General features: G+C 40.6%; 1 protein-coding gene across 2 annotated transcripts in view; it reads right to left on the bottom strand.

Annotated features, from left to right (window-relative positions):
• Positions 1 to 18,880, bottom strand: part of pde9aa (phosphodiesterase 9aa) — a 43,452-nt gene that overhangs the window by 11,758 nt on the left and 12,814 nt on the right. The window contains exons 4-9 of one of the 2 annotated variants that reach the window (XM_058614559.1): positions 16,535 to 16,578; positions 15,207 to 15,261; positions 13,530 to 13,600; positions 3,048 to 3,132; positions 2,390 to 2,450; positions 28 to 102 (exon numbers count right to left, since the gene is read on the bottom strand). In XM_058614559.1, the coding sequence (XP_058470542.1) occupies positions 28 to 102; positions 2,390 to 2,450; positions 3,048 to 3,132; positions 13,530 to 13,600; positions 15,207 to 15,261; positions 16,535 to 16,578 (391 nt within the window). The remainder of the gene's footprint in view (positions 1 to 27; positions 103 to 2,389; positions 2,451 to 3,047; positions 3,133 to 13,529; positions 13,601 to 15,206; positions 15,262 to 16,534; positions 16,579 to 18,880) is intronic. The other variant, XM_058614549.1, reaches the window with a different exon arrangement.

Genomic DNA, 18,880 nt, shown 5'->3' with positions numbered 1-18,880 from the left:
CAGGTTTAACAAGGTTGTCAGTCTTACCTCATTGGCCTCCCACAGCCAGACATCAAAGGCAGGTTTTTTGAGGGCTTCTATGGTCTGTTGTGACAGCATGTACTGCAGGCAACAGAGCTGGCAGTTAACCCTGTCCGCCTCTGCGTGGCTCTGTGGCACACCTTTACACAACACTGTACACACACTGACTGTAACGTTCATGCATAAGCACTGACGCTTCATCTTCCTAGATTCCTGCTGCACTGTCGCATCCCATCATTAAAGGAAATTCATGAGAAATATTTAAATTTGGTTCTGCTATTACAGTAAACATGCAACCACTATCCTGCTGGCTGTCATACTCAAGGAAACAGTAACTTTCCACAGTTGAATGAGTTTCTACCTTGTCTGGTTTGCACATGTGTGTGTTTCCAGCAGGGGAGAAATGCTCATTATCTCACAATCAATATGTTTCCATACACAACCCAGCCAACATGTCCATGTGGGCCCCATAAGGATTTCTCCATGGTTTGTCCCATTGAAGTGGGCAAACACGGGGCCCACATGGACATGTCTCATGTCTACTCTATGACGACCCCAATGAATTAGACTTCTGTCATTGTAACAGTATACAAGCACTGGCAGAGAATCCATCTTCTTTTAAAGGCAATGTGTCTGCTTCTGCAACACTAGGTGATATTCCCCCCTTTCAGCGTGTTGGTGTCAGGTTGATCTATTACATCATAGATCAACACAACTTTAGCTGGCAGCTAGTTGTTTGTATGCAGAGCTCCATTGTGTCTCTTTCTACTATTGTTTAACTTATAAAAACATATCATAGCCCAGGGGCAGAAACTGTGGAACATGCACAGATCACCTCATGTTATATTTCATGCAATAATAATTCAACTCCCATCATCAGGGTGTGTAAGTGTGAGTTTGTATGTATGCATATGTATTTCAAAGGTTTTAGTTGGATTAACACATTGATTATATTTTGTAAACATACTGAGTGACTAACCCTACTGATCATCTTTAAATCTCAATCAAATCTCAGAACTAACATTTTGTGGTTCCTGAAGCATTTCTTGGTCTACCTGACATCAGTAGACTCACCGAGACTCACAGAGACAGACAGAGACTCACAGAGACAGACAGAGACTCACAGAGACACACAGAGACACACAGAGACACACAGAGACTCACAGAGACTCACAGAGACACACAGAGACACACAGAGACTCACAGAGACACACAGAGACACAGAGACACACTGAGACTCACAGAGACACACAGAGACTCACAGAGACACACAGAGACTCACAGAGACTCACAGAGACACACAGAGACTCACAGAGACACACAGAGACACACAGAGACTCACAGAGACTCACAGAGACACACAGAGACACAGAGACTCACACAGAGACACACAGAGACACACAGAGACACAGAGACACACAGGGACTCACACAGAGACACACAGAGACACACAGAGACAAAGAGACACACTGAGACTCACAGAGACACACAGAGACTCACAGAGACACACAGAGACTCACAGAGACTCACAGAGACACACAGAGACACACAGAGACACACAGAGACTCACAGAGACACACAGAGACTCACAGAGACACACAGAGACACACAGAGACTCACAGAGACACACAGAGACTCACAGAGACACACTGAGACTCACAGAGACACACAGAGACACACCGAGACTCACAGAGACACACCGAGACACACAGAGACTCACAGAGACACACAGAGACTCACAGAGACACACCGAGACACACCGAGACTCACAGAGACACACAGAGACACACAGAGACTCACAGAGACACACAGAGACACACAGAGACTCACAGAGACTCACAGAGACACACAGAGACACAGAGACTCACACAGAGACACACAGAGACACACAGAGACACAGAGACACACAGAGACTCACACAGAGACACACAGAGACACACAGAGACAAAGAGACACACTGAGACTCACAGAGACACACAGAGACTCACAGAGACACACAGAGACTCACAGAGACTCACAGAGACACACAGAGACACACAGAGACACACAGAGACTCACAGAGACACACAGAGACTCACAGAGACACACAGAGACACACAGAGACTCACAGAGACACACAGAGACTCACAGAGACACACTGAGACTCACAGAGACACACAGAGACACACCGAGACTCACAGAGACACACCGAGACACACAGAGACTCACAGAGACACACAGAGACTCACAGAGACACACCGAGACACACCGAGACTCACAGAGACACACAGAGACACACAGAGACTCACAGAGACACACAGAGACACACAGAGACTCACAGAGACTCACAGAGACACACAGTGGGGAACACTTTCTATGTCAACCTTACCTTGGGATAGGAGGGCACATCTCTGCGAGGAGTCAGCTTCTTATAGTCTTCTAGGAAGTTACTGCAGAAACACAAACAAAAACATCCTCACACTATGACACAAATAAACCCAAATCTAAACAGCTACTCTGTAAATCTAACATTTGTTTCTAACCTGAAAGGATGGCATTTTTTAAATCACACCCAGCCATGAGGCAAAAAAGCTTTGTGAGCTCAGAGTGACTTTTTACCACCAAGATCTAAACCGATCATTCTCAAACTAATTTGAGTCAAATTTGTGCCACATTTGAAATAATACCTTCCAGATGTTCTAGAGATATTACATTAGGGCAATACAGCATATCAATATTATATCTATATGGTGACATGCGACCTATCATCATATCACAAGATAAGACCAGTAACATAAAGACTCTTAGTATTAGTAGGGTATTGAATCTGTTCCTTCATATAACATAATATCTACAACTATAATTGCAGTTACTGCAGTAATATGGATACCAAAGCATTACTAAGTACTGTGTATGCTAGTATTTACAGTCAGGAAAGGTTCTCAGTAAAGCAGATCCAATTCCAACAACAAACGGTCAATGCTGTCAATAAAAGAGCAGACTAGACTAAACTGATGAGAAGATTATCCAGCTGCTGTTGTTTTCACCTGTTATTTCTTGATGCCATTTCTTCACGAAGCTTCTTGATGTCATGGCGACATTTCTCAATCTCCACCACCTTCATGCCCTCCACTGCAGGCAAACATGTAAGTAATACATTAGGTCTTCATAGCACTTATGAGGTCAATCAAATCAAGTCAAAGAAACACTGTTCAGAGTGTCATTTAATTCAAGTAATGAGGTGTTCAATTATTATCAGATCAGCAATTAAAAACCCCATTGAGACCTGCTAAAGTAAATAAATCAGTTACAAACAGAAGAGGTGTTAGACAGTCTAATTTAATAAAAATCAATACCAACAATAAAATAGAGTCCAAGAATACCACCTTTAAATGTGGACTATTAAATACTCTGTTCAAAATCTGTTTTAATTAATGATCTCATTAGTGACAATCGTATTGATTTATTCTGTGTAACTGAAACTTGGTTACATGAAGAAGATTGCATTCGTTTAAATGAGTCGACTCCACCCACTTTTACTAAGACCCATATTCCGAGAAGCTCAGGCCGAGGAGGAGGAGTAGCAGCCATTTTTAATACTAGATTATTAATCAACCCCAAGCCCACACCAGGATATATAAAATCATAATTGTAGGGGATTTCAACAACCATGTAGATGTTGACCGTGATAGTCTTAGTTGTGCATAAACTAAGATTCTATAACTCAGTCAGACAGCTTATTAAAAACAGAGCTGTATCAGATCTTACTTACTACTTGCTTCTGTAAAGAACTATGAATTGTCTTGTGTAAGAATGATACTTTACAAATAAACTTGCCTTGCCTTTGAGACAACAAGGTTGAAACAAATTGATGTATTATTTTTAGAAGAAAAACAGTGATGTGAGCACTGGTCTTAGGTCATATCAGTGGTCGTCCTGCTCTCTAGAACCTTTACTCCATCATCCAGGAGGTCGAACATGTTATAGAGGTGAGGTGTCTTTTAGCCAAAGCACACTTTGAGCATTTTAATGTGTTTTTAGAAAAAAAGGTTGCAGGCTCTAATCCCGGTTCAACCAAGGGCCTTAATGTTTGGACTTTGAATGTTCTCCTTGAGTGTGCATGGGTTTTCTCCAGGTTCCTTTCAAGTAGAAAAACATGCAGAGGTTAACTGGACACTCTAAATTGAATTAATGCAATGGTTGTTCCTCTATATGTTTGCCCTGCAATGGATTGACAACCTGTCCAGGGTGTGGCCCTGCCTTTCACTCTATGTGAAAATGGTAAAATAATCTGCATGTTTGTGTCATGATCATGGTCAGATCTTCAATTAAGTCACATTCATATAACAATCTACTGTATTTTTAACTAATGATTAATAATTAACATGCTCAAGAACTGTATTGTTTTCAAGCATGCTGAATTCTTAAAACATTTACAGTGTCATTTAGAAGAGAGTTTTAATAGGGTCACACCATTTAGTGCTCAGGGCCTTAAAAGCCTTTAGGGAGTCAGGAGTAAATCTAGAGAAGCTGTCAATTAGACTGGCCAGGAGCTACTTCTGAAAACACTCAATTTCAGTGTGATTACTCTAAAGTGAGAGGGAGAGTACAGCTAAGATGACTCCAAATGTACAACACAGATTGATCTGAGGTAGGACAAGAGTAAAGTGCCAGAGTAACAGATACAATGACTGGAGCTGGTAGCATCTGTTCATGTGTTGATCAAACACAGATCATGGTGAAGTTAGAAATCTATCTATAAATTCCAGGAACGTCAGTCTGTCTGTCTGTCTGTGTGTGTGTGTGTGTGTGTGTGTTATTCACATATCTCTCAAAAGATGGTCCGATTGATTTCAAACTTGACAGGTGTCTTGCTACGGGAACAAGTAAGTGCAGTGCCAAGTTTGACATTGTTTGGAGAAGTAATGCAAAAGATATCATTATATATATCACTGAAAGAAGCACACATTGGCTTTCGCCGCTCTACTGTAGCCACTCCCCCTCTCACTCACACAGCACTGTGAGTGAGACAAAGCGCCGTCATGTATGCATGTGTACAGATACAGTACAGTCTCTGATTTAATCACCTGACACATCTAGCAGGAAGGCCTAGAATGAGAGACGCTGGATCCATCTCTAGTTTTAATCCGAGTATTGTTTCAATTTCAGTTAAAACATTAGACCAATATTTTTGAAGCATGACAAGACAATGAGTTAGAGTACCAATTTCTGTCTTACATTTGAGATGGATTGGGCTTGAACATATGTCTGCAATTAGGGGAAATATGCATTGGTTTGTATTTATATAGCACTTTTTATATATATATATATAATATATTATATATATTATATATATTATATATTATATATTATATATATATATATATATTTTATATAGCACTAGTCTTGATGATCACTCACAGGTGCTTTACACTACTGTTTTGCCATTCACCCATTCACACCCATTCACTCATCTTTCATACTCATTCACACGCACAGCAACGTGCCCATTTGTAAAATCTTAAACTGTATTGATCTGGCACGATTACAAACTGAAATCGATTTAGCATAGGTCCATACATCTTCCCACTCAGTCTCACTGATTGTGACAGAAAGTTCGCTCTATCACTTTTCCCTGAGTCCTTGTAAAGTTAAAGATGGAACAGCACACAAAGCTCCATAAATTAAACTAATGGACCTCTTCCGAATTGTTCCAAACAACACTCTCTCAAGGGGAGATATAGCAGGGTTATCAATTAGAGCTGTGCTGTGTAATATATGATGTCCTATATGTAGATAACGAAAGAAATCATGCCAGGAGATTTTGTATTTCTCAACCATCTGATCAAACGACATTAATGTTTCCATCCTAACCATCAATAAACAATTCATTCAACATGTTAACACAACAATTATCCCATTGTCTAAAGCTGGGCATCAATCAGACCTGGTCGGAAATCCTAGTTATTTAGAATAGGAGTGAAAGCTGATGTCAGTTTAGACCACCCCTCAAGTCTACACATTAATCTCCATGCCTTAATTGTGTAAAGGGTAACAGGATTGTCACAGCACAGTTTAATAGTTTAAAATTCCTAAAAAAACAGCATGTCTCTAAATGGATATTTTGAAAGGAAGGATTCAACATCAAGCCAGACTTCTTATTTAATATCCAATCATAGATATATTGTTTATGAGCACAGAGCTGATAACTTCCAAAATCAGCTAAGTCTAACCCTCCATCAGAGCTTGGTAGTTGCAAGGTAGCCATCTTTAGCTTTGGTTTATTTTTGCTCCATATAAAAGAACTGAGCCAGCCATCTATTTTTCTTTCACAACCTTAGTTGAAAATAATACAGGAATCATTTAGATAGGGTCAAGTAATCTAGGCAGTGTGTTAATCAGGGCTATATGTCCAAGCCAGGAAATCGCCAACGAATTCCAACACTCCAAATCCCACTTTATTTTCTCAAACAGGGAAACAAAGTTAGCTTTATACATCTGCTTAAAGCCAGGGGTTATGTGTATCTCCTAGGGACCATTTAAAGGGGAAGGCGGGCAATAGTGTAAACATTGAATTTAGACTCCCTAGTGGCATAGCCTCCAATTTTGTCAAACTGATTTTATATCAATTAAATATGCTTAATTAGTCAATAATATTAAGTAAGGCAGGGATTGAAGACTATGGACTTGAAATATAAATTAAAATGTTGTCTGCATAAAGGCATATCTTATGGTGCACCCCATCTTTTTGTAAGCCCGCTATAGAGGGCACTGTCCTGATAGCCTCTCCTAATGGTTTGATAGCCATGGCAAATGAAAGGGGCGATAAGGGGCATCCCTCCCTCGTCCCTCTATGTACAGGAAAACCGCCTGATCTAAACCCGTTAACTAAAACGGCTGCTTAAGGATTGGTATACAGAACCCTAACCCACCCAAACCAAATGTATTCAAACATCCATGCATTTTCTACCTCTTTATCCTTGCTTTTCTCTTTTCTTTCTCTTTTTACTGGCTGAAAAAAAAAATATTTAACCACCTAGCCACCATAAGCTTTAGCAGTTTCCCATAATATGGCAGGACTATCTGTGGATTGGACAGAATTTCAGTGAATTCAGTGGTAAAGTAAGTCATAAAAGCATCATTCTTTAAGACAGATGTATTGGGACCCTACAGTCAATTTAGAGTACTAATCCCCTTATTGCATGTTTTTGGACTGTGGGAGGAAGCCGGAGAACCCAGAGAACCTGGAGAGAACCCGGAGAAAACCCACTCCCCACAGAGGGAGAACATGCAAACTTCTTGCTGCAAAGGCAAGAGTGCTAACCACTACACCAACCGTGTGGCCTGAGGTGGTACACATTGAGTATGGAAATAAGTGTACCTTGTAAAACACCCTTAATAATAACATATCAGCCACTTATCCTTGATACAGTCCAATGTTGAAAATGGAAGATTTCTTCTGACTAAAATCCACTCCTCTATGAATGAGGAAAAAAATCACTTGGTTAAAACCTTCCCGTTGCAATTTAAGATGCGCTTCATCATCCAGGTGATGTCTATATGACCTCTTTTCAAAGAAGTCAGCACTTTCCTTCGTTACCGGGATTATGAGCCCCTTCAATACTCCATGTACACAGACGTATCACTTGCCATCTTGTCTAACTAAACCCTTTATCCAGAAAAGGCATGCTGAAAACATGAAACCAAAAACATATCGCACCATATGTACAGTCACAGAGCCAAAAGAAAAAACAAAAGTAGTACTGTGAACCAACAACTATTATACAGAAAAAACAAAACATAAACTTAGATGCTCAGGTGCTTAGATGCTTACGTCTCTGCCATATAACTGTAGGAATAAACACACTTCCTCCACAACAAGACTCAATCTCTGGTGCTAGTCTTAATTCACAAAAGGAAAAAAAACATCAAAGCCTACTCTCAGTGGCTGTAATCTGATGTACAAATAAAACATGAAAGTGTACATAAGTCGAACAGAAGGCATCTACATACCGTACGAATGTTATAAGTGACTGAGTCCGGTCCGGTTTGTGGGTTGTCAGTCTGACATACGTTAGCGTCCCTGTTCAAGTGACTGTACCAGCACCGCAGCATCCCTAAGAGAGTCCAATCTTTTCTGCTTTCCTTCCACTGTTATCCTCAAAATAGCCGGGTAAAGCAAGGCATAATCCATGTTCTTTTTCCTCAGTCAGGACTTCACGTCAGCTGAATAATGGTTAAAGAATAAGACTTTGAGCTCTCTGGGAGCGGCATCCATCACTTGTTGTTTGTCCCAAAGGTTATGGAACTTCAGTATCAGTGGTCTTGGACGTTGGTTTGGCCCAGGTTTTTGTGCGGAGGATCTGTGAGCCCAGCCAAGCTTCAATCAGCCGTCTTTCGTTGTCATGTGGAGATATTCCGGGATCCACTAAGAATTTTACTGGCTCTGGCCCCTCCAAGTCCTCAGGTAATTCGACCATATGCACAGTGCATCTACAGCCCCAGTTGTAACTGCTTGACTGTTCTTTAAAGGCGACATAGAATGCTTGTATCACACATATATGTTAGTTATGGAGGTCTACTTACATATATTAACTTGTTTGCATGGTTAAAAACCTCCTAATCGCTGCAAACGAGCCGATCAAAATATCTCCTCACTGACGCTTTCGTCAGCCGCGCTGTTTCAGACCAAAACCACCCCCCCAGAACGTGGACTGTGTTGTGATTGGCCAGCCAACGAGAGCTTTCCTACTGTCCTGTGATTGGCCAGGTACCTGGAAGTGACGTAATAGATAGGCCAGCTCTCAGATACACAGCTCCCCCTCTGGCACGGTGGATGCTCTGCATCTCAGCAGCTACAACGAGAGTAGTTCTTCTTCTTCTGCGGTTGAATGTACGCAACCGGATGTGCCCGGACTAGTGCCCGCACCGGGAGGCGCTACGGCGGTGAGAGGAGTGGTGAGGATTTCTGATGACGACATCAAACTACGGAAGTGCCGATCCGCTTCGCAGAGCCCAGGAAAACAATACAACACTATTTTCTCAGCAGTGGCTGAACTGTTTGTTCTGAAACTTTAGGGTTTCATAAACGAGGTAATGACGCAGATACACACACAAACGCAGCGTTAATTGGAGCTTCCGGTCTATGTGGCCTATAATAGCCTCTAGGACCGTCTATAACTTTAGTGATGTTATCAGTTATATTCTCCAATGCATGAATCCATAGCCCTAGAGCTAGCATCCATCGGCTATCTCACCTCCATCGTCAGGGTTCACAGCAGGTTTAGTCTTTGCGGTCTTTCTTGTTGCTTTTTTGATCTCGTCTGTGGTTTGAAAAAAAAATAACTGTCCAGGTTGATGATAGGATGTCTCCTGTTCAAAATGGTGTACTTTTACCTACAGACATGAGTAATTCACACATAAAATGGTAAATTCCACTTGAACTGCTCTGTCACAATGTTCACTCTACTACGCCGTCTTTACTCCCCCCACTCTATGATTAATTAAGAAAATTAGGCTATTCCAAAGGGTTCACTGACCTTTTCTTGTATCTCTGGAGACCAGTGTTTACTCCCAAGTGACATGAGTGGAGCAATTTCAAATAGAACATACATTTAGGGTGAAAAAACTAAGTGGACAATGTGGAGAGGATTCAGCTGCTGCTATCAGAATCCTTTGGACTTTCACATGTCTACATCTGATTGTGCATCCTTATCTGTACACCTCCTGTCCTCCTGGTTCAGCTCTCTTTCACTAATCCACTCCTCTCTGAAACAGAAAAGGTCGCCCACAACAACATTCTAGCCCCCATTTGAATCTGTGACCATGGCGACAAAAGTGATGAGAGGATGGAGATGTGTGTGGGCGCCACGCTGTTGCTGTAGCAACCAGGTATCTAGGCAAGAGACATACTTGTGTCAAGTGGTTGCGCACGTTAGATCAAAACCCACTACAGAAAAGCCAGCCAGAGAGAGTGGAACTCAAAAAAATTCATGAGAACAGACAGTAAGAAAACTGCTGCAATTTACGGTATGACATTTTCACAACTTCATTTGATGCGTAGGAAGTGAAATATTAAAAAATGAAACTGATACTTTTATGAACAACACTGGTATTGTTTCCCCAGTGTTGACGTAAGTAAAAAACAAAAACGCCTGTATCACACAAAACATAAGCAAATATAGAAATGTCATTAGCCACATTGATGATTTGGCACAGTACACTGTAGTACACAGGATTTTGCATTCATAGTCCATAGAGGATGAATTTATCAAGTATATTATATATTGCTACCGGATAGACTGACATAAAATTAGGTTCATGTTCATTGTATACAAGGGGTGATGGGATTTATGGAATTCAGCACGAGCGGGAGAGGAAGTAGGAAAATAGCTACAGGGAATACTGTTTTCTGGTCGCTAACTAAAGACAGCTGTGTTTTAGTGCAGTGACTTTTATCACTTATGTCATGTGTGGCGTGTGAGCATGTGGACTTACTGAAATGCATGAGACTTGAGAGCTCTGCTTACGTTCACACCTATGGTCAATTTAGAGTGTCCAATTAACCTCTGCATGTTTTTGGACTGTGGGAAGAAAGAGAAAAGCCATGCACACACAGGCCCAAACCTGGATGCAAACTGGCAACCTTGTTGCTGCGAGGTAAATTGATGCTTCAGCAGAAGCAAAAGTTATGTTAGTTATGCTAAAGTGGTTAACATAGCATTGCACCTACTAATCATTGGCATGTTAACACTGTTTACAGCTTCACAGTGCTGCTGCAGACCCTCATTATTATGATTATGAAAGTGATTATATTGGACAAAGGATGTTGAAGATGGAGCTGCCGGGCAGGAGGAAAAGAGGAAGACAAGCATAGGACAAGATGGAGGCAGATCATGTGCTGTGGGACCCCTAAAGGGAGAAGTTCTGGGCTAGTTCTAGTTGTAGAAAATAACATGCTTCATAGTTTCATGCTAATGGGCAGTTGACTGCATACAATCTTTTCCTTTTTCGTTCCTAAACGACTCTAAATGCTGTAGTACATATGCCAGGCTAGTACACTATGCTGAAACCAAAATAAACTACTAAAAGTTATCATTAAGCAAACAGGCCAAACAATCTCCAAACACAAGACAACGCCAATGAAGACCGACAACCAATTGATTGATTCTCAAAAGGGTTATTGATTAATTTATTTATCGCGTAATAATAAATTATTTGATTTAATTAATCAATGCAGCCCTGGTAGATACTGTGACTCCACCCCCATCAATGCTGTGCAGACTCTGGTTCCAGATGACATCACACAATCCAAAGGAGTCAGGGGACAACACACACAGATGATAGAAATATATTGTGTGAATGTGCTTCTTGAACATCACGCTGCACACACAACAGGACATTCCTGTACTGTTCTGTCACATGAAACCACAAACCCAAAGTAAATGGTCTGTATTTATATAGTGCTTCTCTAGTCTTGATGACCACTCAAAGCTGCTTTACACTACAGTTTTGCCATTCACCCATTCACCCATTCACTCACACTTTCATACAGCGCATCTATGTGCAGCACATTTTCTATCACTCAGCTTTCATACCCATTCAGACGCTGCTGGCACAGCCGCAGGGTTAAGTGTCTTGCATAAGGACACACTGGCATGTAGACGAGTGGAGCCGGGAATCGAACCAACAACCTTTGAGTTGAAAGACATTTCACTCTACCACTGAGCTTTCCCTCAATAACTATTAAAATATATACATTAGTGTCCAGGTCAGATTTGGATCAACTGTGGATATACAGTAGGTTATGGCCCAGGGAAGAAATAATTAGATTTTTAGAGATCACATTAGATTAGCAGAGGTTTGCTCTGTGAATGCTTTCTGCAGTTTCATAACAATTTCTGTTGCTCATAGAATGCCACTGACTGGAAGCACACCCATGTTCAACTTGACCTTTTATCTTTAATCGCAGACTTACGAGAGGGATGCAATGATTACAAAACAATCACTGATTAAATGTTCCTGAGAACCAGTTTTTGTGACGCCTACCTAGAACACTAAGACCTAAATCATAAAAGGAAAAAGAACAAAACACTGCATGCAGGTGCAGGCCAGCAGAGCAGACCTCCATACCACAATAACTTTATTGGCCTTATTTTACAGCTGCAGGTTTTTATCTCAGGAGAATAAACATCAAGCCACCAGACAAGCAGGTTCAGTTTATATAAGAACAAACTCAGTGAGGTAGTGAAGGGTATTAGTGGAGGTTAAATGTGTGGGCATAAGAACAGATTATTTTATGTTAGAAACAGGTTCAAATGTGGGTTAGCAGACCAAATAACATTTGCAGTCTCGACTTATCACTAATCAGTAATTATAATAATTTTTTTAGAATCCCTGTTTAAGTCTTAATAATACTGAATATCGTGATCTATAGGACCAAGCTCTATCTTTACCACCTCATTGCCCGTATGACTGCTTTATTAACCTTGTACCTGGGGCCACTATTCCATTCAGCCGTCTCTACAGTTTGTCTCACCCTGAAAAAGAAGCCATGCAGAAGTATATCAATGACTACCTCACTCCTTCACCCCTTCCCCCACTTGGAGCAGGATTATTCCTGTTTACCAAGCCCTGGTAAATGATGCACTCAGAGATTTTATTGTTTGTGTGTATCTCGACAACATTCAGGTCTTGTCCAAGTCCCTAAATGAACATGTTTCCCATGTCCACAAAGTGTTAACCCACACTGTAGGCTTCTATGGTGATTACTCAAGAAGAAAAGATACAGGCAGTCGTAGAGTGGCTCACGTGCAGCAGGGAGATTCGGCTGTTCTTGGGTTCGACAACTTCTATCAACGATTTATACGTGATTACATAGCGAGGTAGCGGCAGGGCAGGGAGGGCTTTTGATGAGCTTGGATAGCTCAAGAAAGTGTTCACCTTCATCCCTGTCCTGATTCTGCCGGACCCCTGCAAGCAGTCTGTGGTAGAAGTATGCCTCCAACAGTGGGTTAGGGGCAATCATTTCCCAGTATCACGGTCCTAAGAACCAGCTGCAACCAGTTATCTTGTTGTGTCATCTCACCTCAGCAGAGCAAAGCTATTATATGGGAAATCAAATCTGGAATGGAGGCACTGGCTTGAGGTGCCATTTGTGGTGTGGACATACAGGCTCTGACAGTAAATCAAGGGGAAACTTTAAAAATGCCCCAGCCCTCTCAATAAATGACTTTATGAGGTGAAAAAGGTAGAGCGGAGAATGCTAACAGCAGCAAGGGACTAAAAGTTAACCAAAAGTCAACATTGCTCACAGAAGCTATACAATAAAGGCAACAATAGTATAACATGTTAAATATCTTTTACATTTTAAATGTGTTCTTCTTTAGGCAAAGGTAATATATATTCTAACTAATTGAGCTATTAAACATTGCATTTTTTTCAGCATTTAATGCAGCTCACATGTTTCTTAATAGATTTTAAAGCAGCATAGCAGCTGATGACAGATATGTAGGTGGGAACACACTTACGCTCGACTCTCTTCTCCAACATGGCCAGACGGTTGGTGACCTCAGTCTTCAGCTCATTTATCTTGAATGCCCTGTGGACAAATACGCACAGGTGGGAGAGACCCAGGGGTAGAAATGTGAAGTGACAGCCATACGACAGCCTTTATCACAACAACTCTGGCTGCAATATCACATTTGTCTGTTTAGCTCTACAATCAGATATGCGGCTGCCAGTGGACTTCTATCCTGCATGAGCAGGGAAGGAGCAGTAAAATCATGTCAGGAGTCAGTGGGAGAATGAGTGAAAGGTGTAAAGACAAAGACATGAGGCAGATAAAGTATGGAAGAAGAGATAAGGGGGAAAAGCAGCAGCAACACTACATGTTGTGGCCTCTGAAGGATTGAATTCCTCTGTATGAGCCAAAGCAATTCTCCAGGCTCTTGGAATTATGCAAATTAGCTTTGTAAACCAAGAGGAGTTTCGTCATCAAATTACAAAGATGTTGCTTTTTTTGAGTTGTGGAAGATACAATAGACAGTACACTATAAAAAACTCAACAAGAAATGCAATTATAAGGTAGGATAAGCAAAATAAATGCTATGTTTTATCTGTACAGATGGTGACGAGTCTGACTACAGAGATGAGGTCAACAGACTAACAGCATGGTGTTCAGTTAATAACCTCAAACTGAACACCACTAAAACAAAATAAATAATACTGGACTTCAGAAAGGGCAGAGCGGCCCCGACCCCACTGCACATAAATGGGGACTTAGTGGAAAGAGTCCACTCCATCAGGTTTCTGGGCGTGCAGATATCTGACAACCTCTCCTGGACTGTCAACACCACGGCGGTGGTAAAGAAGGCCCAGCAGCGTCTCCACTTCCTGAGAGTGCTCAGGAGAAACAACCTGGAGGAGAGGCTGCTTGTAACCTTCTACAACGCCACCATTGAGAGCATCCTGACGTACTGCATTACAGCGTGGTTCGCAGGGTGCTCTGCAGCAGACAGGAGAGCGCTACAGAGGATCATAAACACAGCCCAGAGGATCACGGGGTGCTCTCTGCCTAACCTGGAGACTATTGCCAGCTCTCGCTACCGAAGCAGAGCTGGAAACATCATCAAGGACTCCTTCCACCCAGCTAACCACCTGTTCCACCTGTTACCCTCGGGCAGGCGGTACAGATCCCACAGAACCAGGACTAACAGGCTCAGGGATAGCTTCTTTCCCAGAGCCATCACAGAACTAAATAAATAAACAAAAGCAATTTTTTTTATAGTGCAATAATCTGATGCTAGTGCAATAATCTGATGTTTCAGTCACTTTGTTTACTTTGTTTACACAAAAACAGGACAATCACTTCTCTCTGCTGCTATATTTTGTTATCTTGTTGCTATATTTTGTTATCTGCTGCTATATTTTGTTATCTCACGTAAATGTATAGATAGTCATAGTTCTGGTAAAATGCAAACAACATTTCTTATTCTTATTTTATTGTTAATATTTTTATTTCTCTTTTAAAATTGTTATTTATATATTTGTATTTTGCACCAAGGGAGTGGCACCCAAATTTCGTTGTCCACAAAATAACGACAATAAAGGCTATTCTATTCTATTCTACATTGATGTGCATATGCAATATCTGCACCAAGAGCACCTACAGACAAACACTGAATGAAGTGCATTAATTTGCTTACCTTGAAAATTGCTCTGCTACTTGTGTCAGTACATTCTGAAAGAGTTCCTCTTTATCTGTGGAGAGAGCAAAGATTTACATACTCATATACACACCCACACATAGCTGAACAACTGTTAGAACACACACACACACACACACACACACTAAGAGGTTAGGTAAACATATCACAGCATCAGATGGCCCGGTCAATAGATGACGGAGTTAGATTAATGAGTGAAGATATATAAAACGTGCCCCCTTCCCTTTGGTCTCACCGGCATTGACAAACACAGTATGTGAAGTAAATAAGAAGTGACGGACAGTTTGATGTGTTAACAAGCCACTTCCCACACACACTGAGAACAGACTGGACACACACACAGTCCTGCCATTGGCCACAATCTCCAGTGTTGTGGGCAAAGTTCAGCACAAGGGGCCAATAAACCTACACCTAGGAGAAATTATAGTAATAGATTGTACATTGTGTCACACATTCCATCTTTCATGTGGGGTTCAGAGGTCAGTGCAGCGTAAGGACAGCATTGTTAAGGACAATGATCTCTGTGACTAATTAAGCTGGTTCAGCTGAAGGGACTGAACTGACAAACAGAACACAGTATACAAATGCTAAATAAAGAGTTATTTAACCTTTATTTCACTGGGAAGTCACATTGAGATTATGGTCTTTGACAAACAAGCATCAACACAGACATGAGTGCGGCCTTTGACACAATCTCTCATACCACTCTCCTCAATAGACTCGTCTCCATCAGTAGCTCCCACACCCCTAAACTGGTTCACATCCTACCTGAAAGGCCGCACTCAGCTCATCCAAATCAAATCCTCATCCTCATCATTTATCTACTTCCCATCAGCAAAATTTCCCATAAACACAAAATACTTGATACATAAATACTTTTACACTTCTACACAGACGACACCCAGCTCGACGTATCCACCAAGCAAGGTTTTCAACAAATCTGCTCAAATTAAACAGTGACAAAACAGAATTTATTTGAATTGGCACCAAATCAACCCTGTCTGATTCCTATCTTCTTCTTCTTCATGTGAGACTGGTGGGGCAGCACCCTAGCGCCCTCTATAGATGGTCTGCCACTGCTACCGCTAATCTGCAGCTGCACCTAATGTTCATCTCATGAGAGGAGCTCAGGACAGAGAGTTGCAATCAGAGGTAGACTGATTAATCATTGGGCCAATTCATCAGGCCAATATTTGAATATTTGAATATTAACATTATTCAACTTCTGTCTGTATTGTGTCTGTTTACATTTATGATCCAATTATATGTAATTTAATGGCCAAACATGAGTGTGATCCACAACTCACCAGCAAGCTGTCCTCCAGTCATTGGCAACACTCGGTATGGTGACCTTGAACACAGACACACACAGGCACACACAGACACACACAGACACACACAGGCACACACGGGCATGTCAGATGTGAAGCTAAACACATTCTCCATCTATACAAAAAGCACACTTGCTATATTTTTTGTCTTTATGATTTATGAGCATCTATTATTTTATTAACTAATATATTATTCAGGGTGTTGTTGCTGTTATAAAAGCCTCTACATGTGTTACTTGTTACATAAATAAATATTCATCCTGACACTTTTTAAAATAAACACACATACACACACAGAGGATAGTATGATAAAAACATGGAGTCTATGTCTATGTAATACATTATATTTTCACTGCAAACTTAATGGCTCCCTGAAAACATCTTCTGCTACTCTAAACTTATTACACTTATTACCTTGATTGTAAAGTGTGCGAGACCATCACATTTGGAGGAAATGGATATATATACATATGTATATGTATATATATAATATTTATATATATATAAATATATATATACATATATACACATACACATACATATATGTATATATATTTATATATATACATACACATATATATATATATATACACATACATATACATACTGTATATATGTATATATGAATTATGTACAATATATTGCACATGGTGTATGATGATGTTTTTTATATATTGGCACGTGCACTTACAACTGCTTTGAGGTGTATCTTCTTTAACCCTCAGTTTTTAACTCAACACAATCAAATCAAAATCTATTTTATGTTAAAATACCCAACAGAGGTTTAATTCATCCCAAATACAAAAAGATAAGCAGCATATATGGTTAATATTTGCCCTTTACCTTTGTTACATCACATTTATGAATTGAATACTCGTTTTCTGTTTTTAATCAAATGTAATAAAAATCAAGACAAACTATCATAATCAACAATTTACGAATGAAGCAAGGTTTTTCATAACTACTGATTTTCAATAATGTATACGTCATTAGAAATGTAACCCATTCAGGGTTCGAGGTTCCATGCGAGCTGAGGCGAAGTATACCTAACACTGACTGGATAGAGTGCCATCACAGTAAGAGACGTCCGACACAAGAATCAAGCCGAAAAATGCCAAACTGTAGATCAGTTAAAAATACTTAACGATCCCAAAACAACAATTACCAGGGAAATGTCTAAAATCTCAATATTTAACATAGGAGTCTGGTGTATTTAGCGACAGCACTGCTGATCGCAAGGCGAGCTTTATCACAAACCCTGCTGCTGTAGTTCAGTCCAGTGTCAGACGGAGTCTGTGTTCTGGTCATGGAGGAAGTACTGAACAAACATTTTGAATTAACTGATTCTAATGATTCAGTTACACTCCTCATAATGAATGCAGAGTCTGGGTTCCTTGGAACATGTCTTCTCTGGATTTGAGGTCTGGTCCTGTGAGCCGTATCCGTGTGCATATTTAGCGATTTTACAGACCCTGGTGACTTTTTAAAAGTCATTAACCTAAAAACTTTATGAGAAGGAAAAGCACAATTCTGCTGAGTGACATCCATTTGACTGTATTTAAAGTGGGCGAAGAGCAGGACACACACACACACACACACACACACACACACAGGCCGTTTCTCAATATCCATACTTGTGCGTACTTGTGCGTACTTGTGCGTACTTGCATACTCCCATACTTGTGACAACGTCATCAGCCTCAGTCCAAGTGCTGTTCCAATTCTCAAGTAAGCGAACAGCGAGGACAGTTCTCAAACCCGGAAGTGTTCTCGCTCCGCCCATTTTTACCAAGTATGCATCGCAGGTGACTTAAGCGTACTTGGTATGGCCATGTATCCCAGAATACATTTCGGCGGAGCATAGCAGCAAATAATAGAAATATAAATCTGAAATAAATATTTTTATCACTTGAGGCGAGAAATTAGTCATTTAGAATTCAAACATGTGGTTTGTGTATGAAGATATGACGTATTTATAGTTTGGCAGCGACGTTTGTCGGAGGTGATAAGCTCCGCCTCTGCGGACGCTCGGCGCTCACTGTGCCCGGCACAGAGCAGCGTTACCTCGGCCTGTCCTGATGAAATGATCCGCTGGCTCAGACGTCGCTGTCATTAGATCCATAGATTTGTTGTTGACGTGTTATTTTGTTTTTAATGGAAACGTTTTGACCTGACAGTTTGAAAGTTTGTATATTATTAATGTTTTATTTATTTTAACTTTGAATTTTAGATTTATATTAAAGTCGCACAGTCATTGTATCTATATTTAAATATAATATGTAAATATTAGATATGTAGAGTAGTATATATTTGTACACGTTA

This window comes from Solea solea, chromosome 2 (assembly GCF_958295425.1).
Source record: "Solea solea chromosome 2, fSolSol10.1, whole genome shotgun sequence".
NCBI lineage: Eukaryota > Metazoa > Chordata > Actinopteri > Pleuronectiformes > Soleidae > Solea > Solea solea.
Note: the sequence above shows the minus strand (reverse complement) of the source record. Positions and strands in the feature narration are given on the sequence as shown.